The sequence below is a fragment of the Tyto alba genome, unplaced genomic scaffold (genome assembly GCF_018691265.1).
Source record: "Tyto alba isolate M040663 unplaced genomic scaffold, T.alba_DEE_v4.0 Super-Scaffold_42, whole genome shotgun sequence".
Taxonomy (NCBI): Eukaryota; Metazoa; Chordata; class Aves; order Strigiformes; family Tytonidae; genus Tyto; species Tyto alba.
The window spans coordinates 28,448,261-28,475,225 of record NW_024881318.1 but is presented as its reverse complement, the minus strand read 5'-3'; the positions used below and the strand labels follow the sequence as shown (position 1 = coordinate 28,475,225).

Sequence of the window (26,965 nt, the reverse complement as noted above, 5' to 3'; positions counted from 1 at the left end):
GAAACTCCTGCCCCTCACACTCCTGTCAGAAGCTGTGCAGTAACTCTGTGTAAGCATTTAAACAAGCTCCTCTTGCACCATCACCTCTTTCTGCACTATTGTGCAACACAGACATAGCTCCATGTGTGGCCTCTGGCAAGTAAAGACATTGCAATCCCACATCTTTAAAACCAAACCCATAGTTCCCTCTCACCCCCACCGCCTGCACAGCTGGGCTGCACTCAGCTGGAGCAGCAGCTGCAACCACTTTGAAGTTCAGAGTTCTGGGGCTCCAGCACCAGGGTCTCACGTCTTACCAGAGATTAACCCTTTCCTGTGTGCTACAAACACCACAACAAACACACTTCAAATGCTTCCGTTCCCTGACGACCACCTCCCGGTTTGCAACACCAGAAGAGAACACCCCGCCAGGATGCTGCGGGGTGGGGTGAAGGCAGGGGCGGGCGGAGTGGTGGGAGGCTGCTGAGCAAAGGGGGTCAGCCCTTGCAGACCCTCGGCACCCCTCGGGAACTGCTGCCTCGCACCTCAGCCAAAACGCAGAGCCGCCCAGCTATGCGCACAGAACTCTCTCATGCGCCAGAGCCGCCCAGAGAACAGCCGCTGCCATTCGACCCTTTGAAACTGGATCGGCAGCTACCCATCACCAAAAGGAACCAGTGTCCTGGTGTGGGCCTGGCCAGATGCAGCTGGCAGGCCCCAGCCGGCACATGCTGAAACAGGACTCCACAACAGCCCCAAACACGGATGGGGAGAAGCAAGGGACCAGGACACATGGAGACAAAGCACTTTCCCTGGTGTGGATTTAGGTGTCAAATTCAGCAGCTGCCCAACCCACCATCTGTGCAAATAAGGAAAGGAAAAAAAAAAAAAAAAAAAAAAAAAAAAAAAAAAAAAAAAATCAGAGATCCTTGTTTCAAACAACTGCACAGCCTTCAGTGCTATACTTGGCCTGGAAAATGCTTTGTTTGCACTGTCAGAGGTATCTGACAGATAGCTCTGGATTGTACAGAGCAGACGCGATGGACAAATCTGTGCAATTTCACATCTTCTGAGATCATGTTCTGGAGGAATAAAAAAATAACATGAACAGTGAAGCCATGTAATATTCCACAGGCCAACATTTTTTTTGTTAAACAACATCCAAATGTAGTGAACAAAGTTCAGCGAATTTACTTTTACTGGCTCAGTAACTGCTTAGCTCATATGTTTATACATTTTTAAAGTTTCTCCTAGAATTAGTTGACTTCTCGACTTTCATGTATCACAACAATTGATTTCAAATGTAAGAAAAACTTTATTGGTCCATTAAACATTAAATCTATAACAATACATTCACTCTGTATACAAAAGGAAGTGTCCATTAAACCCATTAACATGCTTGAGAAAGGCAAAGCTGTTGACTACTTTACAAATAAGATCTTACAATTCTGAAATCTTTGCCAATCCTTAAAAGTCAAAGTGTTACAGTTACTACAGATCACAACACTCTCAAAAAATGTTAAATAAACTAGCAAACCTCCACTGGGCTACAGCTTAGTAAAATAAAACCACACATACACACCAAAAAGTTCCCTTGCGATATTAAGAACTTTGAAAAAGACTAATTAAAAACCATTCACCGTTAAGAAAAAGTCTTTACATTTTGACTACTTTGCATCCAGTTTTTTGAACATGGCATATATGAGACTGAAGACCACTCACTGGTGGTAAACAAAAAGTAGACAGTGAGCCCATATGACCCTAGTAAATACTTTCTCAGCTTGCATACAACAAGTTGAACAATTTTCTCTGAAAGTTAATTCCCCTTGCTTTAAGTTTGCATGGATGTCTGATGACACCTAAGCACCTGGACGTGTATCGGTAAGAGGAAAAATAAAGCTACGGTATGAGTAAGAGACATTATTTCCCCATAGCTTTCCAAAATTATTCTGGCTTCGCACTGAGGCTTCTTTGGCAAAAGCATGGCTGCAGTGATGCACCCCGCAGCTCTGGCGAGCAAAAGCCCTGCAAGCTTTAAGCTGCTGGAACAGTTTCAAAGCTGATGACTGTGGCTCTGAAGAAGTTTGTGCCAGGAGCTGTATGCTACACACTGGGAACTACTGGAGACTGGCAAACAGGGGAAAGCCAACGTGGCTTACATCTGAAATAAATTCCAACTTTTAAAAAATAACATTACTGAACAGGTGTGGAATGAGTTGAAACCAGCTTTGAGAAAAAAAAACAAAACAAAATGGGATTTAAGGCCTCCTTGAACCCTACAGAGTTTCTTCGGGCATTAGAAAGCAGCCATCATGCCAGTCTCCCAAAGTTTCTACTTCAGACCATGTGCAGTGTGTCTGCATCCCCATCCTGGGGCACACAGGCATTCTGTCTTCAGCATGTTGAAAATGTAGAGACATACCAGCTCCCAAGCTACATATCCTGTTACAAGTACAAAACCCCAAAGCTTTCTAAGCACCTGACCCCCGGCATTCCCTTGTACATTCATGTGAAACACTGAGTTCAAACTACTGTTTACAAGACTGAAAACAGAGTAAAATGTCATGGCGCTGATTATGTGTTTTCCTCCCACAAGAACTTGTAGGCCACTTCACAAAACAAAGAAGCAGTTTTCACAGAGGAAAACCAACCCATATAATAAAGTATGATCCTTGACTTTGCTTCAACACCGCCGGTTGTCCTGCTATGAAAAGGAAAGGATCAACAAGACCTGGCGAAGAAGTCTTTGCTAGTTTCTAGCACCAAAGACATCACACTTGACATGAAGCAGAGTGGGAGTGAAGCAGGTTTACAATACCCTTAAAAAACAAATGCAAGGAGAGAAAGGCAAATAAAATGAGGGGATACAGCCTGCAAGCAAAAGACATTTCTTCTAAAGCCCAGAATGAAAGACGAGAGCAAAATTTTCGCTGCAGATCATCTCTCTCATCTAGCCACACAGGTGCAGCCTTGTGGTATTTTGCTTCATCAACTTATTTAGAAGAAAAGCCTAACAGTTTATAGCATAAATTCTTTATAGCACAAAATCTTTAAAGCATGTTTCAAAAGCAGTTTTGTTACCAATCTGTTCAGAGATGCCCACGATACTGTGGGCTGCTAGCCAAAGTTGGAACAGCAGTATCTTGAGTTCTCAAATTTTTCTGATGCATTGGTCAGAACCAGACAACTGTTAAAAAACAGTTTTTTTCGCAAGTGCAATGAATGCTTCATTAATAGCAATGTTCTAGCTCAGAACTGTCTGCACTTGTGGCTGACGAAGCAATTATATGTGCATAGCTTATAATTTCAAAGCGCTTCTAGATTTGTAAAAAGGTGCTAAAACACAAAATAAATAAATAAATACACATGCAGTGTTTATGATCCTGTGAGGGGATAAACCCTCTCTCCGGACTACGCATACATTAGCAACACTGAATTACCCGTTTCAGACAAAAGTGGCCCAACCCAGCCAGGATTTACTGAATTAGCTGGACAAGTACGAGGTTTTTGAATCGCATGGAAATGCTTTAAGTACAAAGCTGAGAGTATCACAAACATGTAATTACTCTGATGTATGATCACAGTGGAGTTCCTTACTTGGCATACAGCTGCAAGGGCTGCCTGTACGCTTTGAGGAACTAGGTGGTAAACAGCAAACAAGCATATCCATCTGCTTTCCACAAGTTCTTAGCAAGGTTTTATGGTCTCATCTGTTAGTCCATCTATTTGGATTCAGAGACTTGATCTCTGAGTCCATCCCACTGATTTCCCCCCAAACAAAAAACAGTCAAGATTGTGGCTCTCGGTTGCCTTCATGAGAAAAACTTGTTCCAGCCTAAGACGGTAGTGCAGCAGGGAGGTTTCAAAGAACCTTTCTTACAACAGTAAATTTGAACAAGTAGGAAAACGCCAATAAATTGTTTCACCTTCCCAGCAGAACCAACTTCTGCCAACGTGGTCTGTTTCTGCAGGAGTCCATTAAACGATAGCATTAGTTCAAATTCAAATTTAACTACAGGAAACAGTACAGGACCTGTTCCTGTCTCTGTAACAGCAGCTTCCTCTCTTCACACACCCCAAAAATATGAGGAGCCAGAAATGCTGCACTGCTCACTTATGTCCAGGAACAAATTCAATGAACAATCATGGCACAAGGCAGGATAGACACCACACAGCTAATCACCTCAAGCAGAGCAGCTACCTGCACTTTCAGGTATCGGGAGAGAAAGTTAACTGTCACCAGTTTAAATGTAAATGTAAGCAACAACTACTCATTTATTCACAAAAGCATCAGGCTACTTGTGAGCGTTCCCAGTTCATCTTCCACTGCACATTAATATCTGAATCAATCTCATGCCCAGAGGTTTGTCAAGGACAGATTATTTGGTCTTCCACATGCACCATGGGTCCGACTGTGTCTTGTACACACTGGCGCAACATACAAGACTGCACCACCCAGTCACAGGCTCAGTTCAGGTTTTCCAGTTCCAGTGCCACCTGAATTATTAACTATCACAGCAGTAGGTATAAAGGCACTTCTTAATAAGGTTTTAAAAACCCATTTGGGTGAACTGTGTCGAATCTATGACCTGGACATTTGAATCCTCGAATCCTAGCCAAGGACTTTCTTAAGTAGTTGCACGTGGAAGTTCACAGTACAGATTTTACAGCGAACGCTAAGGCTGTAATATTTGCCTGGTCAGCAGGAAGCTGTGTCTCATTGAGGAACTAGAGGCTTTACACACCCAGGTGCCACCAGTTACTGGTTCCTCAGAAAGGCCTGGAGATCCATAGCTGTATCTGGGGCCTCAGCATGGACACACAGGTCCTCAAAGTTATTTTCTGGGTCTTTTCCTGCAGTGCTTGCCCAGAAGCAGACAAAACGGTGTAGCCAGCCACTGCCCCGTTCTCACCGTATGTATATCTGCAGATCTAGATGCTTAAGGTCAATTGTTGGTGGAAGGGAAGGACGAAGGAGCAACTCAGTAAGGTGAGTGCTATGTAAGAACAATGGACTCATGCCTCATTGTGGACTTTTCTCTTACAATCCCATTTCCTCTGTGCAAAACCTATTTCCTTAAACACAAACCATAAAGAAAATGAGCATGAGGAGGTGCAGCAAGTCCTTATGCAGGCAGACACTGCCTACATACAGTAAGTATTTTTGTAAACAAATAATAACATCCATTGGCCAAGATATGTATTAAGATCATCCACATTTGTGACTGGGATGCCTGCTATCGGAACCAGAGAACAGTTACGATTCCCTGCCATATAACATGACACAGTGCGTGTCACCTTATGTTAGAACTTCTTATCCAGAATGTTCTGTTATAAAAAACATTGCTAATTTAAAAAAAACATACTTGGTTTCTCATAGTACAACACATACGGCACTAGATGGAAACCCCTGCAGGCCCTATACTTTCAGGAACATTTGCCAAGGAAGAAGCAAGAGCTTGGACTATCTCAGCTGCAGCTTAACAGCTGTAGCACTGGATCAAGACTTGTCAGAATAGCTTCTATGAGTTAGGTGGGACAAGTTAACACCTCATAGCCCATAAGCTCTTATCTTAGGCAGGGGACAGATAAAGGCTTCTAGATTTCGAATGCATCAACGAAGGCCTTTTCCTGCTGCAGAAGGATCTGCACGGCTGGGCTCCTAATGCAGGCAGAGACATACTGATAGGTTCCCATAGTAGCAGAGCTCTCGGTGAGATCAGAACCTCCCAGCAGAAGCAAAAGGAAAGAAAAAAACCCTGCTTCCCTCTCCAGAGATATTTGTTGCTTTTCCAACTCAGTGCCAAAGCTAGGCTTCAACTGCTTTTTTTTCCTCTAGGTGCAAACAAGGAGAGCAGCAAGAGACACCTTTGCACAGACTCCTCCTTCCCTCAGATCTCATTACAGATGTATTTTGAGGCTCCTGATCACTGGGGTAGGTGGTAGAAGTATACAGGACTGCAGACCTGTATATTTAATTTGCAAGAGCGCACCGGGTTGGGAACATCGCACCCCGAGCAAGCGCCAGGCAGGACAGAAGCCCTAGGATACCACAGGAACAAGGCAGCTAAAAATGGTAATGAAAACAAGAGCAGAACTGAGATCAGTTGTATTAGGATTATTCACCAGGTGTGCATTAGCCATCACTTACTGAAACAGAACAAATAAGCCATGCAAATATTTTGGCTGTCTCATTGGCCTCTATGTTGTGCTCTTCTCTGTTTTACAGAAAGCATTGGGTGAAGATTTAAGGCTCAATCCTATTTCAAAAAAAGAATTGCTAAATTGGTTTTGTTTATATCCTGCATATTTCACATTGTAGGCAGAGAGAGAGAGAGAAGACAAAACCTCTGGGTCTAGCATAAGTCATAAATTCATCCCACTGCAGTGTAGATAATTAATATTGGGTTCAATCTTATTCGGCATTTAGGGCGCCTGAGCTGTTGTTCTACCACCAAATCATCTGCTTAAAGCAAATAAAAGTGATATGGTAGGGTTTAATATTGTCAAGTCAGACATCTGTACTAAGGCAGCTGCTATTACATTTGTGTCTCCTGGTTTTGTTTTTCTCACTGCTTGCCCCACTGCTTGGAATAGGAGTTCTCCAAATTAAGTTTAGTCTCCATTAAAGGATTTGTTTGCTAAATCCCATCCCAACAGCAAAACTAACATCAACAGAGGAGTATAAAAATATAGCAGTTAAAATGAATACTTTCCAACCAGCACACAGGCAGAAAAGGAAGATGACGCACTATAGTCCTTTTCTGACCATCAATGCATTTAAAATATTTTAAAATTAGAAATAGAAAAAGAACTGAAGATCCTGGGAAATCTTTAGACACAAGTTGAAACAGCAGGCTAGAAAAGCAAATGAGCACTCCACTTTTAAATTTAACAGCAACTGGCAGTGCTCATGTAATTAGCATTTTCTCAACAGTAAACATTCTGAATAAAGAATGTACCGTATCTTAAATCCCCATGCAGTACACACAATTTGCCATTTAAGTGACCTGGCAAAACAAAGTTGGACAAAATTTAGAGTTTAAGAATTTGTGTGTACAACTCCTGTTAAGAACTGGAACAGATCTGAATTGCATAAAATATTCAGGTGCCTTTAAAAGTTACAATAGAATAAATACTCTATTATCATTGGTACATTCCTTTCTCAATCTAGGTATAAAATAACTTAATATATTCAATATTTAGATTAAAAATTTTTAGTAGATGCTTTGGCAGTCAAATTCTTACATATTCTCTATTTCTACAGAAGTATTTAATTATGTTTTTGGAAAAGATTATCAGGATACTACTTAGAAGAATTTTATGCTGTACAAAACAGCAGCCCAAATCATCACTGCAAACTGTAGAAGACACAGTTAATGGAATAGTATAAAAAGGAATGCATATTTGCTAAAAGATATCCAACATTCACAGGAAGGGAGGAGGATATATCTCCACCATGATTTTTTCTTTTCTCGCCAATGAAGCCAGAAAAAGACTGTCAGTTATTTGAAAAGCATTTCACTTATTCCAGTTTATGTAATGACTGTGCTTCCTACACTCCGCACATCAGTGTTACAAAGTTTTGGAACAGATTTGTTCCCTTGGGCAATGCTTGTTCATGACAATTAAAAAAGGTAAAAAAAGTCTTCAATCATTTGTTTAGTCTGATTCAAAAGTTACTAACTGGTACATTATGATAAGTGGAAATATGTGTTTCATTATTACAAAATGACTGTTGTATTTTATTTGTAACAGGAAAAAAAAAATTAAAAGAGAAAAACACAGAAGTTTTTCTTCTGAGTGAACACTTTCTTCTTTTCTTCAGGTGAACACGTTCTGAGTGTTCACACTGAGAACTCTCTGGTTGGACAACAGAGTGGAGCAATAAGAGTCCATAAGTACAGACAGACACAAACCCAACAAGAGACCATCTTAATCCAGAAGATGGACCAGGTTCCAGTGAAGAATTTTTCAATCTGAGCACTTTCATAACTGTTAAGGGAAAAAAAAAAAAAAAAGGCAGCAATAAACTCACTGTTCATATCTCAGGCTGCAGCAACCTCTGTTTTTCCCAGTGTGTCACAGACTTCAACTAGGTTAACCCAGCCACGAAGCAGGGGAGAGCAGCCCTTTACAGAGCAAGATCTTGCTCATGAATCGCCCGGGAAAGACTTTAACCATCCCTTCCAGCTTCTTACTTAAGGAGAGGAGACTCACTAATGGCCGAATTTCCCATTCACATCTCCCCTCCTAATGCAGAGACACATTAATTTCTCAGATTTAAAGAAATACACTTACTGGAACCAGTGAGTTACTGTCATCATCACGTAGAGCGAAGCCAAGAAGAAAACGAAGTGGAAGTAGGCATAACTGTACACCGTGCCTTTCTTCTCATCGTAAATCACAGTCTGGCCCCCCCTTTTTTCAATGCGCTCTTCAGCATCAGCTGTAAAAGAAAGGAAACAGCAAGCCTTTGCAAATTTAATGAGAACTGAAAGCAGCAGCCAGCTTCAGGAAGAACACAGCAAAACATCTATGGTGTGATTTAGGAGAGTGTGATACAGAGCATCACTTGAACACTTCCCCATCCTCAGGGCACCGGCCTAAGCCTTTAGTAAAAGACTGGGCTGTTATCTAAATCCTGGTTTGTATCAGCTTCCTGGCCTACTGGCTAAGTTTTGGGCATTAAGGCCATTTAAATTGCACTACGTGCAGGATACTCTTGTGGCAAGTCCAAGCTGATAACCCTGGTTGTAGCAGGTCTGCAAACACTCCCTTACCAACTCGCTCAACTGCAGTCCTCCAGAGGTCCCGAGCCAAAAATCCAGCAGTCAGAGACACCCACAAGCATGCAAAGAGCAGAGATTACTCTTTGTACATTGCAGTAATGAAATATCCTTTAAGGAATTATTAACTAGCCTACTGTTTTAAAATGGTATCATTCCATCTCTTGCTTCCTTCCCCAGCCTCACTTTATGTGCTTCAGCTGCTTTAGTTTGATATGCTACAGAATGAGGATACAAGCAGCTCTCCATCTGCAGCTGTGTCCTTTCTCTCTTGGCTTTGGTCTGAAAGCCACAAGTGCGGTAAATTGTGAAGTGAACATGTAATTACCATCTCCGTCAGGCACGCAGCAAAAGCAGCAACGAGCTACCTGTGGAACAGACAACAGGAAGGGTAAGAGTCTGTGCTTACAGCAAAGAAGCAGAACAGCTTGGGAAGGAAGGTCTGTTATGTCTACATTACAGACACTAATTTAGAAAAGTCTGGTTTGCATTTCCAACCACCACAAAACTCAAATTAGGATTTGCCAAGTAGTTCACAACAGCAGTTTTTAAGCTTTGGAAAAAACTACTCAGCAAGATTTGGAGCAAATTAACCATTCTTTAAGAATTACTCTATCCATTTTACATAAAGTCAAACACTGGTGCAAATAATTATGACAAAATGGGGGAAAGCTACAGTAAAGTGGTTGCACTTTAGTAGTTCAGAGGGGACTTACCTGTTCAGACTTGCATCCAAGTGTTTTTTAAATTAAAAAAAAAATGTCTACTAAAATGAAAGTATAAGGAACTCTCAGAACCCTGCTGAATGGGTTGGAAATCACAGCTGCACAAGCGTAAGTCAGGAACTAGCTTTGCAAGATCCTGCTGGAATTGAGCCGAAAGGAGTACATGCAGAATGAGTAAAAGCAGAAAGATGTTTTCTTCTGCTTTATTTAAATGAAGGTATTTTTTAACTGATGGAAAAAGGAAAGCTGAAATTGACACTTCTTCTGTTGAATGGTAATTTAAACGGGAAAAGGGTGCTGACCATCCAATAAGTAAGTACATTTTCTGCACCTGACCATAGTACAAGTCAGCACTTTCTGTAGCTCATCACCAACATTACTTGTTCTGATAAAATCCTACTCTAGGGTTTATTTTGGTTGTGGTCTGATGAAGACAATAAACCCTGTTCAGAAAATTCCCTAACTATTATATCAATCTGGCTTTACAGTACTAACTTTGTTAACATGTGTTAGTTCACAGTATACGCTGAAATGTAATGAGGTAGCGGAGTTTTACTGGAGACCCTGGCCCTGGAAATAAGGGCTTTGCTTCTTGGAAGCTTAGAGCTGTCCATGAAGAATAAAAGATACCCCTGGATAACCAATGCCAGCATCCTAGCCTCTCTAACACATCTCTGAAACCGTTTCAGCATCACAGTTTATTAACTATTGCAAGACTGACTCCCAGGATGTCTGGATCAATAGACAAGTGGCAAGCATGCTGCAGAAGTACACTTGCTTGGCAAAGTTTTACCATGACTAGTAATTGGTGGTGTAGGTCTTAGTTGTTACTGGCAAGTGGTAATTAATTCACACTCTAAGACTCAATTTTTGAGTTTTAGAAAGCAGGCATTCTTTATTACAGTGCCAGACACACAAGGGATAGCTCCTCCTCATGTGTGTATGTTAAAATGAAATCAACAAGCGTTTATACTACCTTAATCATACATATTAATTGCATTTCTATCATATTCATAACTTCTCTGGGAACTCATTTAGCATATGTTAATGTCTCTTGCACATGTCAGTTGGAGTCTTCGGGTGGTTGTCGGGGGTCTTCAGATGAAGGCTCGTAGTCGTCTTCACTGTGTTCACCAGTTGACCCTTACTTTTGCGCAAACTCAGTCCTGTGGTCATGTACATCTTGTCCTTCAAGGCTGGCCTGGTCTGGTTTTGTTGCTAATTTGCAGCTTCTTTGTGCTTCTTTGCACCTGCCTCTACAAGGCCAAACCGTCTCCAGTAAGATTATTTATGAGATTTATGAGTGCCTTATCCTACAGTTATTCCAACTATTCCTCAAAAGATTAGTATTTGTTCTGCAGCACAATTGTTAAATGGCTAAAACATCTTAAATTTATCTTAATAATTCTATTCCACAAATATATATTTTCCAATAATCTTAGTTTGCAGCTATTATTGTGATTAGTCAAATCATGCTACACCTGAATGCCTGAAGGGTGTAAGGACCCTGTGTAAAACCCCTGTCGGGGTACCCCAATTTGGCTGGGACATGTCATGTGCATGAATAAGTATTTACCCTTGTAATTCCACACTTTGCATTCTAGCCTCTCCCCTCGGTCGGCATGGGCCAGTTGCAAATCTTCCTAACATCCCAAAAAATCAGGTAGTAAGCCTCGAGATAAAGTGTCCAACAGAAACATCAAATGGCAGTTTTTATCCTGCGTATCCATGATTACATGTACTCACTGGGTTCATAAACTCATGAAAACCCCAAAAGCACATTCTTTTTAAAGAGACTAGCTGAGAGTTTAAATCAAACCCTCCATTCATATCTCTTTCTACTGAGGTGCCAAGCCTTACCTACAGGCCAGCCTGACCTCCCCTTTGGCTGCACTCCCAAGTGCTGGGTTCCCTCAAACTCTTCAATCAGTTGCAATTACGTCTTTGCACACACAGAGCGATGAAATTAGCAACGCTGGCACACACAATACTAGTCGCTTGTAAGGGTCAGCTGTATTCAGCACAGATGCCAACAGACCCTCTGTACACCCAGGCAACTGCAGAGCTATGTTCGTGCTCCTGGAGCGGAGACAAAGGCCCTTTGCTACAGGGAAGGCAATCAGACTGCAATTAGCTGCTCTTCACCAGTCCCTTCTCATTTATGTTCAGCGGCTCCTGTACCGCTCTTTGAAACCAAACTGTCCAGAAACAATCCTGTCAGCAAGCACTACGGCAGAGGAGCCAGGCCCACGGCCTAAGGCTGGCGGAGGAAGGCGGGTGGGCGTGAAGGGTGGCTGTTTTACCTCCGGTCCCCCCCGCCCTGCCCCAGCACAGGGCGGGAAGGCGCGAGTCCTGCCTGGGCCAGGTGTGGGTGCCAGGTGCTGAGCCTGCCGCCAGGCTGCCTGCCGGCCAGGGGCCTCCGGGCGCTCAGCCCCTCAGTGCTGGCACCGGCGCCCCGGCCAGTCGCACTGTCCTGCCAGAGGGAAGCTCCTCTGGCACCCACACGCTCCCACACGGAAACGCGTTCTGCTTCCCCCACGCCCAGCTACTGCAAACAAGTGCCTCAGCCGGTACTTCTGCATTTTTGGATTCTCACAAACACCCCAATTAAAGACTTGGAAATAGAAGTTAAAGCTGCAGATGCAAGTAACACCAGTGTAGAGGCAGCTAGAGATGGAGGTTCATTCTCCAAACAGACACATACATTTGAAGAGTGACACGAGCAAGCCTGAACAAGGGGTAACTGTTACTTGGCAAAAAAACCCACCCATTTCCCAGTGTTTCTGGGTGCTTGCAGGATAAGGCGGCCAAAGAAACAGGCAGGTGAAATGAAGAAACCTGTGCTGCTAAAACAGGGGCAAGAAATACAATCCAAGATTAAATTATCGGCAAAAAGAAAGGAAGTACTTGTGTGTGAAAATAAAAATACGATAGCAACTTGGGATTACAGTCAGTTGCTATGAGAACAAAGGCAACCAGGACTGAACTCCTCCACTTTTTCTGATAGCTTCCCAGCAGACTTTTCCTTTAAATTAGAGGATATGAGCTTGTGGGGAGCACAAGATTTACAGGAAGTCTGCAGGGTGTTTTTCAGTACATAAAGGCAACTCCATGGGACCAGCAAGAGCTGCAGAAGGACCAATGCGGACAAGTGTTCTGATGAGTCCATACCCAGAACCACATAGCATCCATGCTAAGATCAAGCTTTTGTTTTCACCTATTTACTGACTACTTAGCCATGAAAACAACAGCAAGAAAAGCACATGAGGAAGTCTGCACTGAAATTCTGTGGGAGGAAGCAAAAACTCACTTCAGTTTCAGGTGCTGCATATATTCCCCTCAGTGCCTCTGAGCTTGCACGTGTTGTTGAGGTCAAGCTAGGAGCAAAAGAAGATAGTGTCAAAACCATATGCATAAGTATGAACCCAACAGAGTGATTTTTCAACACCACAGCAAACATAAATAGTTTCACGTCTAAGATAAGCATTTGCCTGGATATAGCATCAAGCACTGAGCATGTGAGAAGTTTGCTTGGTACAAGTATAAACCAGCCTGACAACCACTGGCCAGCTGAGGCTGAATCATGAGCTTCAAAGTAGGTCACTCCCGAAAGGTGGTGAATTCATCACCATTAGACAACAGCAAACTGCTAAGCACTCCAATTTTCAAATCAGAAGACATCTCCCCTGCTGTGCACAACCAATGCTTTTATACTAACTTCACAGCCATCACTTTGGCTCAGCATTTCTGCAAGGGCTTTGCCAGCAAAGTCACTGGCAGTAATCAGTTTTCAAAAGTAAACTGTCAACCACTATTGTCAGTGTATCAGTTGCTGGAAATCACTTTCTTGCATGATTGTACTTGTCTGGGGGGCATGCTTTCTAGTTTCTTCTGGTTAGAAACATTTCTTGCCCAGTCTTCCAGGATGTGTAATGCAAACTTCCCGTTACCCACAGGGAGACAGGAGTTGATGCTCTGCTGTACACACTAAGCCTTAGTAGGCATAAGCGATTCTTCAAAACATTCCCCTTTAAGGCCTTCTTATCTCCCCAGCTACACAGTGCACTTCCCCTGCAGGCTACATGAAGGTTGTGTGCATTCCTGAAACACCTTCCTAAGGCACTGTAAATACTGTTCCAATGTGAACTAGATCCATGATACATGACATCCATATATTTGGTATCAGAATTAAATGGAAAACATATGCATATTTGATAGCAGAAGAGTAGCTGTGCTACCTCTTCAGACAGTCTCTTGTTTTCACTTCAAAATTATGAAGGAGTTTCAGTATGTGAATTTTGAAGTGGACTGATTCAGAAGCAGAATCTGCTCAAAAACCTGCAGCAGACAGGCAGTGCTGTCTCTGGGCAACTTGCACAGCCAAAACAAGTGATACTTCACCTTTCAATCACCAGTAACTCCCCCATTCCCCATCCCAGACCATCACTTAAGATATTGATGTGAGCTGCACTAATACAAAGTGAGCATCACAACTATATGGGCACAAAGAGATTTTTTTAGAGCAGGAGATTGCTGACAAATCCTGATGACACTGCTGTGCTCATCACTTGTTCAAAGGAAGCCCTAAACCCTCCCAAACAGTTTTGTTTGTTTTAAAGACCCTCGAGGAACAGTCGCAGCCTCTTCCAGGAGCTACAGATAGCTTTTTTTAAATGGGCATAACTACACACAAATTTTCTTATAGAAAGAGTAAATACTAAATCAAAGCACCCTAAGACAGTTTGGAATCATGGACAGCTTGAAATTTTTTCCCTCCGCCTCTGGATGTAAATTGCTACATTGAGTTTTAACGAAATGTATTTGTTTCATAAGTTTTATTATCTTGTTGAACATTTTTGAGACTATGAACCTTCCTGTTCAGTTCTATTCTACTCCTCCCTGTTACTTTGTCTGCATGAGGTCTGCTATAGGTCTGCACTAGTTGGACCATGACACCGTGTTTACAGTAAGGTAACTCCAAACCCTCATACTTACCAAGAATATAAAATGCAGCCAAACAAAATGGTAGTACCCAGGCCCGTAACCAGGTTTTCATCTCTGTGCAGGCCTTGACTAAATTCAGGTACACAGATTGTGATGTTCTGATTGTTTTCATCCAGGACTTCACAAAACAAAACAAAGAACAGTTAGCAAAGCTCATTTCAATGCATTTCAAAGTAGTCTTCAGACTGAAGGTTTTCAATGAAAAATTTTTATTATTTCAGACACTGGGTACATACATTTCAGTTGTTTCCATCTATCTTTTAAAAAGATCATACAGAAAAAATTCTGTAAATCTGACCTGGCAGATTTTGTGTTTTAGGCAAAATAAAAATACAATTTACTAGAGTAGACAAGTGTCCTCTTTGATCAGAGCAGACAAATAAGGAAAAATACTGGTGAGCTAAGAAACAGTAAATTGGAAATTTACCAACACTTCACCCAAGACTACAGAGCTATATAAGACCGAGATAGTACAGACCTGACACCATAAATTTCTTTGACAAGCAGGGGTGTGTCTTGAGGAAAACTATGAAATTCACACTCAGTGAAAAACAGTGGTGTGTAGTTGCCCTGTTCTCAGATGATATACAGAAGACCAAAGAAAAGGAGATGCACCAGTTACAGGCAAGATTTTATCTTAACATCTAAGCAAATACTACTTCTAGGCCCCTTCAGTCCCTGAAGTTCCAAGATGCATCTGGCTTTTTGGTGTTAGCCTGTAGTCAAGGCCTGACAGAGTAGTAGCCTGCAGCATCACTCCAAAGCAAGGGATTACAGCTGCACCTTATCTCAAATCAAGAGCTTTTTGAGCCAATGTTGTTTAAGGCAAATGGTGTTCCCATCTCCTCTTTCCTACCAGCAGCCACACTGCATCCCCCCTGGGTCAGAACAACTGTTTGTAAGGGCAGAGGGCAAAATGAAGCAAAGGCTACACCCAGGTTAAAAATAAACACCAAGTCAGTTGCCTGACCTGGTTGGGGAGGACTTTGCATGACCCTGCAAGTCTGCACACAACAGTTCTATTAGCACACAGCAGGGACAGCACAGAGGTGGGGGCAAAAGAAGGGATGACAAGGTTTTATGGAACACCTTGGCCAGAGGTGTGCAGAGTCCCTCACCTGCATCCACCAGGGATGCCTCTGCAGCAAGGCAACACACTGTTTGGCAGGCTTTTAGCTAGGTCTGGCACTAAAAATCTAAGGCACACTGTGATAAAAGCACAGGTCCACCAGACATTACATTTTGTTTGACCATTCCTTCTAGAGACATCTGCAACTCTGCTTTTTGGCTGTTGTAAATAAATACTTGTAGTTTGCATTTTCTTCAGGCCTGGTTTACAAAGTGTCTGATTTGCATAATGGCCAATTTGGAAGTCCCTCCTTGAGGAATGAGTCAACATAAGGTAAGTTCATGGTAAATCTGAGTGACAAGAGCATGGGACACCTTAGTAAGTGCCAGCACCCTATACATTCTCCAGCACATGCCACTGTAAAAGCTGCACAAGCCAGTATGACAGTTCTTGTCAGAGAAAGGACAAACAAGCATCTCTGAGAGCAGATGACAACCATGAGCCTTTGTTCTCTGGTCTGGGAAGACAAGGAAGAACATCTGATTCAGGAGCTCCCAGAGAGTGTGCTTGATGCATACTCTGACAAATGCAATAACCAAACTTGCAATACATAAAAGAAGAATCAGAACATTCACTTAACTGCTGAAGGTTCTGACTGTCACAATCATGAGATAACACAAGGCTACACTGTGTCAAGTCTTATGAATAATTTAAATGCCTTCTGAATTAACTTCTATATTCATTCAAAAACTCTAGTTAAGCTCAATAAGTAACTCTTCCTCCTAAGTACTGTCTGCTTTTCCTTCTTAGCTCTAGAGCACATTTGTGTGTGTGCCTGTGACTACCCAAGTGGGACAGAGTCTTTGCCCCATCTCTCCCCTTTCTTCTTGGGAGGTGTCTATAAAAACTTACCCTTCCTGCCAATGGACTTATTGTCCTCTAGTTATTGTTTCAACTATTCAGCAATAAAAGTTGAGCTATAACAAAGAAGGGGGTTTTAGCATTACTAATTTGAACCAGAAAAGTCCTAAGTGAAAAGAATGCTCCCTATCCAAAAAGGGGAATCTGATAGTTACCTGGGAAAAGAAAACAGTTTTGAGTTGTGCTTCTAAGTCTTGCTGGCTTTTTGTAGCATAGAGAACTTAGAACTCCATGGAGTTCTCTACTTCTAGCTTGCAATGCCAACAGTTAGAAGGCAAGTGGAATACAGGAATTCTGCTGAAGAACAGCATCATCTCAAACAACTGCAACATAATTCTAAGTCCGTTCTCAGAATGTTTCCTCTCAAAACAAAAGACAAGCAGTACTCAAGATTTTGCTCCGAGTCCAGAGATAAAGCTATCTAGCATACCAATTCTAGGAGAAAATAAATTATTTTAGTATCTGCTCTGATGGCCAGCACCGACTAACTGGTGGTGGACCTAGTAAGCTTCTGGATGGAGCTGATCACCCAGCTTCTTCCAGAGGCATCCAAGAACCATTTGTTCCAACTCCCTTGCCATCATGTGAACAAACACATTATGTACTCAGTCATGTCCTATCATATGAGAACATGTACTTGCAACATGCAGAGTAGGCTGTAAGACTCTGGGAAATTTGTCCATAAGAAATAGGCTGGAATTGCTCTGGTACAACAGATGCAAATCACCCAAGGTAAGTTAAGCTCCCCTAGACCAAAGCATTTAAGGTACATGGAGAGTACCAACTGCACAGTCTCTCTGCTGTGCAGATTTACTTCTAGTATGTGCAATTTCTCCCGCACAGGTCAGAACAGACCAAACCCAGCACTCCTGTATCCCTGAATTTGTTAATTCAGGTTTGCTAAACTCTTGCTTTTAGTATATGGCATGTCTAAAAGAATTTACATAAAGCATTAGATAACTTACTAGTTTCTGGTGGCTTGCTGGATAGTGCTGAGAAAGTGAGGTACATGACATAGCAGCTGATAACTCCTGACTGCAGCAGTCCAGAATGGGGTTGGCCTTTACAAGAAAGAGGAAAATAAGTGATTTTTGCAGACATTCAAACAAACTGAAAAATAAATGTGTATCCTTTAAAGAACAGCACAATACTATCTTTCAGGAGACAAGAGTATCTTTTATGCTTTACTTAAAGCGGTTCCTAAGTCTGAGGTAGTTCAGATACATTTCCATGGGCTTGTAAACAGAAGAGTCTGGGCTTTAGTACTGCTAGCTGCTGTAGAGAGACATTAAAAATTCCCATGTACATAAAGAATCACCCCTCTGCTCTCAACAGAAGCACTAGCTTTCCAACAGCTACTGAAAAGCTGCCATGGTAGTTTTATTTGCCTGCAAAATCTGTGTTGGAGTCACACAAATTACCATGTATGCAAGATACTAACAGCACACATAAAATATACCAAAGCATGAAATACTGCTGTAAACATCTCCAGGCCCAAACTCCACAGATGCTAAATCACAAGCAGTCAAAAGTAAATGGTAGAAGAACAGTGAGTGAGTTTGACAGCTACTACTTCAATGGCTACCACTGCAAGAGTTCTGTAAGTTCCACAACACATTACTAGCCATCGGCACGTGAGCCTTCTTTACAGTATGACTGCCTGATGGCACACCCAAAATGTCTCACATCTCTGTAGTTTTAGCAGCTGATCTGATGACCAGCAACAGTACTTTATAGTGTAGATAAAGGGACAGGGGCAAGAGCAACACCAGCTCTGAACTATGATGAGACTTTCTGCCCAGATCATGGCTCATGCCTCCAGGCACACAACCGTGGCAGCAAGAGAAACTCAGGAAGAAGTCAGCAAACTCACGACTCTGGACACAGGGCGATATGGCCACCAGCGAGACAAAGAGGCACAGGCCACCATTAACACCGATCAGGACCTTGTTGTACATGCAGCCCTCTGAGCGTGTGTAGAAAAGAGCCATGAGGACCAGGGCTGCCACAGCAATGGAGTACAAGATGAGCGTGACCAGGGCAAGCAAACCATTCCACATCTGCTTGTGGTTTGCACCTGCAGTCCTTGGGAGAGAGAGAGAGAGAAGCACCTTATCTTTGTCTTCCCTTCCCAAATAAAATTCTAATAGCTGAATAGTTCATACCTTCAAACATAAAAGATAGTGCTTACTTTCCTGAAGCATGTGTGCATCACCACACCAACACAGGCCCTTGCAAAGTTCCTCCCATGAAACAGAGGGAAACATTCCTTAGCATTAGTATTTATCTTCTGTATTACCATGGCCAGCTGTTTCTGTAATTACAGCCCAGCCTAACTCCTAGAACTCCCAATCTCAGGGATCAGCCCGCCAGCACATCTCTGCTCAATACTTAGAGATTTCCTCAGTGGGACCTCAGAGTGCCCCAGGCTCAGCTAGCAAGTGCTACTCTTCACACAACTACATCAAAGGCATATTGCTTGACATGGTCACTCTTCTGCTCCTTCCACTACCTCAACAGTTTTACTACCCTTTTGCTCAAAAAGCCTCCTCTCCATTTGGGTCTATCCCACCAGCCACCCCCAGCTAAAACATGGTCCATCTTGTTTTCCTCTCTTTACCTTCCAAACACCTCTTGCAAAGACCACTGGGTTTTTTTTTTAGGAGTAGCAACTAAAAAAGCTGTTTTGGCACAAACAGCTTTTTGGTGCATGGAAGGATTTTTTGGGGTATGGGGGTTTTTTGGTTGTTTTGTGGAAACATGACTTATTTTAAAAGAGTATCTAATGCAAAGAGGGCTAAAGTTAAATACTGCTGCTGGAAATCTTTCATCCACACAAAAGCAGCGACAGTAATTAACAGTAAAAATAGCTGTGGTATAAGGAGATCTCACCACTTCCTCCCTGAAAACACGTATGTAACAAAGCCCAAAGGTTGGCTAAAACTATTTCTTAGTAGTCAGTACACTAACTAGACCAAGTAAGCACTGCAAAGGTTTGCAGAGGAAGAAATGGGAGACAGAAAGGGTGAAGATAGAAGCAGGAGTTTCTGTGTATATGTGGGAGGATAATTTAAATATTTTAAACTAATGAGAGGCTAAGGGTTAGGAAGGTAATAGCAAATATGCTTAAACCAGAAATTAAGTCAATGCCAAAACAGGGTGTATGTGGGTTGAGAATGGAATCCTGAATATTTAGATGAAAGCAGAGAAATTGAAGAGAAAGTAGCAGTTCTCATGTTGACAAAAAAAAAAAAAATCATGTGCATTAAGCTGACACAAAAAAGCAGGATTTACCAGTTTACATCACTGCACACAGTTTCACTGTTCCATTTTGCAAATCCAACTTTATTCTCTTGCACTACTCTATTTCTTAGCAGGTATATTTTCATAAAAAATATAAACCAACTTGGAGTAAGAGGTTGTTGAATCCCAACACTATACTACTTACTGGAAGCCAAGCAATTCAGGTTAAGAGTATAAGTGAATAAGGAAGAAACATCTCCACTGAGGAAGGAGAAAGTAGATGAAGCAAAGATGAGCAGCTATACATATTGACATTAAAGTGTCTTCTTTCAGAAGTTACATCCATACTACTTTTAAATTCTTTGTTATGAGAACTGTATTGTTCAGGAGTTCAACAGAATTTTATGCAAATAACTACTTGCCCAACACATACCAATTTTTATTCCATTTGTGTGCGAACTCAACAAGCAGGATGAGCTGAATGGCAATGAAAAGGAAACCTCCTGTTGCTCCTACATAGCGCCAGGCTGCAAGGCAGAGAGGCAGAAAATAGGTCAAACTGCAGCTGTCTTTCCCTTGAGATAAAATGGAATTATTGTCTATGCTGTGAAGCTGCTTCACGGTTTGCATATCTCAAAACCCACAGATGTAGCAGGAGATGAGAGATTTCAGCTGAAAGGCCAGGTCACCTAATTTAAGATTAACTCCCTGATTAATTCAGCTTGCAACCTGCTACACTTTCAAAATAAGACTGTTAGGACATTTACTGAGTTTCCCTAACCTAGAGAATTTTTGTGGAGACGATGAGTTACTATATTCAGATAGAAAATACTGAAACCTTTATTTGTGACTGGTGGGAAGGAGGTGGTGTGAAGGCATTTCACAGGAATCTCATCCCTGAAATTGCAAGGTACTGGAATCCAGTACTAAAAAGGGCAATTTCTTCACTTCCAGCTTCCAGTACCACAGAAAAACAAAGGTGGAGCTTATCTGTTTACAAATGCTGTCCCGAGCCACTCCCAAATAGATGGAAACACTTAGTATTCACTGACTAGTTTGAAGACAGGTTATTTGACTACTTTAACCACTGACCTACATACACTGTATTTGGGTAGCTGCTGGGATACAGAGAACAGATCTCTTATGTGCAACATCAGAAGTCTCTGAGGAAACACAGATATCCATTTGAATGTTTAGATGCATATGCAGCTTGTGCTGCTGTGCAGTGCACAGCCTAGAAATGACTCCAGGTGTGCAGCTGATTTCAGTGAAGCAGACCAAGGAAGGGCATTAGCAAATTTCAGCCATATCCTACCCCTGTGTTTTCCTTCTTAAAACAGCTTGTACACTGCGCTCATAGTATGTCTGCCCACTCTTCCTCCATGTTACTCCCTCCTCTTCCCCTTTGAAACACCTGGCTAGAGGAGATCAGTGTTGAAACACAGGTAACCAAGCAAGTCTTAGTGGAAGCAGGCAGCACACAAAACTGCTCCTTCCCATTACTGATCCCACCCTTTTCCACCTGCCCAGACTCAACAGCTTAAGGGTTTACAAGTACCTGGCAAACTCAAGAGCACAAACTCATCTCAGTTATTGGAATTTTTGCTCCTAATCCACAAAAGCCCTGTGAGAAGCCCCCCTCCCAGGGGTAGCATTTAAGCACTGGGCAAGCACCAGCACGTCTCTGCAGTGTTAGGGTGTCTTCCAAAACTGAAAATGCTTTAGGCATGGTATCCTCAGCAGAGCACTTGCAACACACCCCAAGAAGTCTAATTTTACCTTAATGTATTTACACCCCCAGCCTGAAAGCTAACAGCATCCTAAATTCTTTTGTGGCATTGCAGGTTTCCAGGCAGCAAACACCAGCAGCTGCAGGTCACCATGTCCCCTTGAGCACTGGTAACTCCCCACCATGCAGCACAGATCCTGGCTGCTGTGCTACGGCAGAGCTACTTGCACAAGTCAAACTAACATATGGTGCTCTGTTCTTGAGTGAACAATTTGTTGTGTGCCATTACAGCTCCCTGCTTCTGAAAGAATTTGCAAGACAGCACTGCAGCAGTATTTTTACCTACCATTTGACTTGCTCTTGGTCAGAAAAAAACATGCTCTTTACTGCACATTCACATGAAGACCACATACTCTGTGCACACAGAGTTCCCACCAAACAGCTCCAAATACTCCTTTTGCACCTGGCCTATACTGGCTTTACTTGAAGAAATATGGCAATATTCACACTCATCAGATCTTTAGGATTCACAAGCATTCACAAGGTAGTACAGAACAAAGCAGTGTAACAAAACAAGAAGGACATACCATTAAGGAAAGTGTCCTGATCAGGAATGAAGAAGGCTCCTGAGCACATTGCTGCCAGAAGTATAAGTTTAACAAGCCAGAATCTGGACAAGAGGCAGAGAAAAAAAAAAATCATCTGGTTGCAATAGGAATTAGAAGTCTTCAAATCAAGTACCATGAGAAAGCTCTACTTAAAACCCAACAAGAGGAAAACCAGCCCTTGACTGATTGCCACTTTAGTTAGCTTTCGCTTGACTGCATTGTTTCTGACAAAAGCAGTAAAATAAACCTTTGTTTTGGTTTGGTTTTATTTTTGCTTAGTACTACACCCAACTGGAAAGTAGGCAGCACAAACCTGTAAAGAGAAGTGGAAATTAAGCAAATACTCACCCATTATGAATGTATGCTCGGCAACTTTTGCTGCTGTTAATTTTGATGGTGAACAAGAAGAACAGAAAGAAGAAACAGGCCATTCCAAAACAGACTTTGTACACTGCAGAGTAACCCACCAACTTCTCGCACATCTCACCCGCCTGAATACCCTTGCACATCTGCTCGTAGAAGGGAATCTGAAAACCACAACATGTTACAAGCCGTTAGAGAGGACAGCAGGCGCGCCTCATAAGCAAGCATGTCTATGTCTACGCAATACTGACTTTTCTCAGGCTTCCTTTAACACCTTTCATTCTTGATACCCCTCAGCCTGGATTTAAGAGTTCAAGGGACATAAAGAAATGCAAAACACACAGGACTGGAGTTTTCCAGAGCCTCCACTCTCAACCCCTTCCAGACACTTTGGGGTACAAATCCACCTACCTTTCCTTCAGCTCTGTTGGGATAAGCCATTCCTGCCCCTTACTGCTTATCCCCTCACCCTGGGGGCCCTCCCCCTTCTTTACATGCTTTACTGCAAAAGACTTTGATTGCTTCAGTAATCCGGCTTGCATAAGCCATACCAGCAGTTTTGCCAGTCAAAGGGGCATGGATGGGGCTGCAGAGCAGCAGGCTCTGGCTCGTGCTGCCCTGAGTGGAAACACAGACCAAAGCACACCCAAGGGGCAGCAAGCCCCCTGCTCTCCACCACAGCCTCTGAAAGGGAGTTGTACCAGTTGCCCTGATCTTATTTTAAATTAACAGAGAGGCAGGAAAATTCCACCTTCCCCTTCACTCATTAAATATTTGCCTTTGAGGCCTTGCTCTCACTGTGAGGGGAAAGCAAACAGCTGCACATTTTAGCTTCAGTTTCACCAGGCTGGCATGATGCTGGGCGCTGAAAAAGGCAGGTCTGTGTGGCCAGGACCCACTCCTGTGGGGTGCTGACACCCCTCCTTGCAGCCAGGGAGCCATTCAGCTGTGCAGAAATACAGGCATTTAATTAGAAAACCACCGTTTATTTCAAAGAAAGAAGGGCCTCTCTGTATGTTCACAGCTCTCAGCTGAGGCTGGTGAGACCAGTCGAGCAACACATCAAACTCTGTGGAGCTGATCGCTGCTACCTGCACAGGTAACTGAAGGAGAGGGAAGATAATGTGTGCCAGGACATAACATGCACAAATAACTAACTTGGGCAAAGGAAACAGGAATCAGACTTCAGAAAGCATTCAGCCAGGCCAGAAATTGCTTAGAAATAAAACATACAAAGATTGTGGGCAACATCATCCTTGAACATTTCCAAGAAATTAGCAAAGTTAGGATTGTCTCCTTCCTTCAGTAGGCAGGTCAGTACACAAAACCAGGACAGGGGAAAAACAAACAGGACCCGAGGACAAGCGATCGGGCAGTGTTGCCAGCTGGGTAGAAAGCCATCAGAGATACAGGAAACAAGAGATAAACACACAAACAGCCAGCTTCCAGCCACCAGGCTCTGAAAGCCTGCTTCCCTTACCAGGGTATGTAACTTCCCATCCCGTGCCAGCAATCCAAACCAGTCAGAAGCTCAACAACCCTCCCAGCAGTTTCCCAAGAAGAGGAAATATTTTAGCAGCTCACAGCAACACAGAGTTGCTGTGCTAAAGGTAGTAAACCAAACTACAGTACTTAGTTGATCCCAGGTGGGCTAGAACCAGTGGAGAATATGAAAACCAGGTCTCGATGCAGCTGTGTGGTGTTAAAGAATGGATTCAAGCTAGGCCACTCTGAGATGCTCTTTTCCAAAGTAACTCAGAGATGGGTAGCCACTGACTAAGAAGCTGAATGGTAAACAAGTAGCTGTGGCTAACTCACATCCAATAGCTTTTAGAGAGCTCTGGGGAAACCGCCGGGAGAGTCAGCGATGCCTCTCCCAGTCTTGAAAGGTAATGAAATGTCAGACTGAGCAAATGTGCCAGCATTCAAAATGAGCAAATGGATTGACTGTAATAATTAAGAGACCTATCAATGCCAGTGTGATGCCAGGGCAAGCCAAAGGGCCACAGCAACGCCAGGGAAAGCAACGGGGCTATCAATTAATGCTTTCCAGTTCTTTGCTTATAATAACCATCAGACAGCAGAGAATAAAAAGATGCATAATACTGAACTAACAATATTTCTGAGAAAATTAGATACTTATTTGATATAGATGATAGTACTGACCAATGAGACAGATTTCTGTAAGGTTTGTACTTGGTACTAAGCAGCATTTTTCCTATGAGACTTACAGAACAACAACAAAAAAAAACCCACCATGGCACTTGATTAATAAACTAGCTAATTAAAAACCAATCTCTGGGTAATTGCAAATGGGCATCTTCTTTAATTGCATAGTTTTCTACAGAGATCTTGATGGGATTTTTGACCCTATATGTTCCTTTCTCTGTTCAGTAGTCATTTCTGTACAGATCTGGCTGAGAGAAAATGGATGGATTCACAAAAACAATAGCTCAGTTTGTGCCTACACAAGCAAAGAAGAACTCAGCCATCATGTAGTATTCATAGCACTATGCAGTAATAAGTGATGGTCACAGCAATAGTCCTGTGGGATTGAACACCCTTTTTGGAGACCCATGATCCTGAAGGAACAAAACAAGAATAAAACCAAACTGTTGGGGACCCTGGCAGATAATAAACATGAGCATAATGCTAGGGACAAAAGGGCTGATGTAATGAAAGGGGTATGTTTTCATGAGAGGATGGTCTACTGCTGGGAACAATTTATCAAGGCTTATGTGACTTCTTCACTGAGTTTCTTTTTATTTTTTTAAAAAAATCAGTATCTCTGAAACACATTCAGCTCCTGAGCAGCCTGCCCAGACTATGTGATTTACCAGGATTTCCATTTTGCTGGGTAGTTTTGCCAGCTGTTAAAGTAATTGATTAGTTATTTGCCAAGTTTGATATAGCGAAACATCTACTTTTATACCCTTAAAAGCAACATAAGCAAAGTTCTTTGGCCTCTGAGTAGGGAACAAAGCATTCTTGCTGCAGAAACTCAGTATCCGCTCAGATAACGTAAATGCCTCGGCTGCTGCACAAGCAATGATGTTATCACAGCAAAGTCGGCAATCTTCCCGAGTGCAGCGAGAAACCCTTTGAGACAATAGCAACATCTACAGAAACAAGGGCAGACTGCCCTGAACTTGCTTTCCTCTAACTGTGAGCTGTTGGTGCCCAAAATAAATGCAGTGCAAGCAGCAAGACAACATGGCCACACCGTGTCCAGGCTCCATCTGGCTGGGGCTTGGCCCCCTCTGAGCTTGGGTCTGTCTGCACCCTCCGTCTGCAGGAGCACGGGAAATAGCATCAATGGGGGAACAGGAAGGAAGAAGCGTGTAGAAAGGGGCCAGAAGAGCCCAAAGGAGACTGCTTTCATCTGGATGCCACCATCCAACAGAGGAAGAGTGTGGCAGACGATCTTGGTTATGGAAAGAGGAAGCACGAAAGAAAATCTGTGAAGGTGGGGGGACAAGGGCAAAAAAACCCCAGGTAAAACTGCCTGTCTTGAGTAGCCGAGAAATGGAAGAGAAAACCAAAAAATGATCAGATCATAACACATGCCATCTTGCATCTATGGCTAAATTCTTACCAGAAAGAGGCAATAGGCATCTCCACTTTAAACCCCTCATTTTTGGTAACAAATTTGGATTTTAACATACTATAATGCAGTTAAGGGCCAAGATACAAGCCTGTCTGGGGAAAGAATCCTGAAAGCATGCTCTGCCGGAATATTTAACCATCTAGATCTGAAATGCTTTGACACAACTGAACTGGTTCTTACTGGTGTTTGCTCTCCTGAAAACATCTTTCTTATTGTTCATTATTTAAGTAGGACATGAATATTTTCAGGGTAGAACCACCAGTTTTGAAACAGCTTTAACATTAAAAATTTAACTTAAAAAAACACAACCAAAACACTATTTTGACAGACCAAAATAATTCTCTCCCTTTCCCTCTCTCAATTATCCTTTCAAAGCCTGTGAAATGAAAGGTTTTGCTCTACCAGAACATTTGTAAGTACTGTACAGCTGTACCTGCTTTTCAAGAAACCAAAATAACTGGAAAAAAGAAATAATATATGGATCAAGGCACAGAAGCACTTCTTCAAGTTGGGTCCTGCTTTGCTTCATCCCGGAACAGAGTCAAATCTCTATACCATTTTGTGTAACTGCATATTGGTCTTGCCTGTCTTTCTGCCCCATCACTGAGGCTCTCATGTCTTGATTGATGCTCTACTCCATCTTTTGCCTTGACACACAAGCTTGCTTCTCTGAAAACTATTCTACACGCTACTATTCAAAATATTTTCCTGGTCAAAACCCCTCCACTGTTTCTTGATTCTTCCCCAGAGATCAAACACAAATGCCTTGGTTTCTCTGCACATTTTTCAGAATTTAACCCTTAGGGCGTCTCTCCCTTGGTGTCCTGTGGGCACAGAAAATGCTCAGGAGATGGGGAAGAATGAAAGCAACAGAGAAAAAACTGACCCCCGGAAAGACATTATTCCAATTCTTAAGGCTCACCACAAA

The 26,965-nt window shown here is 42.5% G+C and overlaps 1 protein-coding gene across 2 annotated transcripts in view; it reads right to left on the bottom strand.

Moving 5' to 3' along the window:
* Positions 1-1,274: 1,274 nt before the first annotated feature.
* Positions 1,275-26,965, bottom strand: part of SERINC5 (serine incorporator 5) — a 43,312-nt gene continuing 17,621 nt past the window's right edge. The window contains exons 3-12 of one of the 2 annotated variants that reach the window (XM_042804563.1): positions 22,416-22,594; positions 22,047-22,129; positions 20,164-20,257; positions 18,361-18,572; positions 17,453-17,548; positions 14,489-14,615; positions 12,804-12,870; positions 9,097-9,136; positions 8,281-8,428; positions 1,275-7,974 (exon numbers count right to left, since the gene is read on the bottom strand). In XM_042804563.1, the coding sequence (XP_042660497.1) occupies positions 7,827-7,974; positions 8,281-8,428; positions 9,097-9,136; positions 12,804-12,870; positions 14,489-14,615; positions 17,453-17,548; positions 18,361-18,572; positions 20,164-20,257; positions 22,047-22,129; positions 22,416-22,594 (1,194 nt within the window). In that variant the 3' untranslated portion in view covers positions 1,275-7,826. Of the gene's footprint in view, positions 7,975-8,280; positions 8,429-9,096; positions 9,137-10,360; positions 10,750-12,803; positions 12,871-14,488; positions 14,616-17,452; positions 17,549-18,360; positions 18,573-20,163; positions 20,258-22,046; positions 22,130-22,415; positions 22,595-26,965 lie in introns of those variants that run through there. The other variant, XM_042804564.1, reaches the window with a different exon arrangement.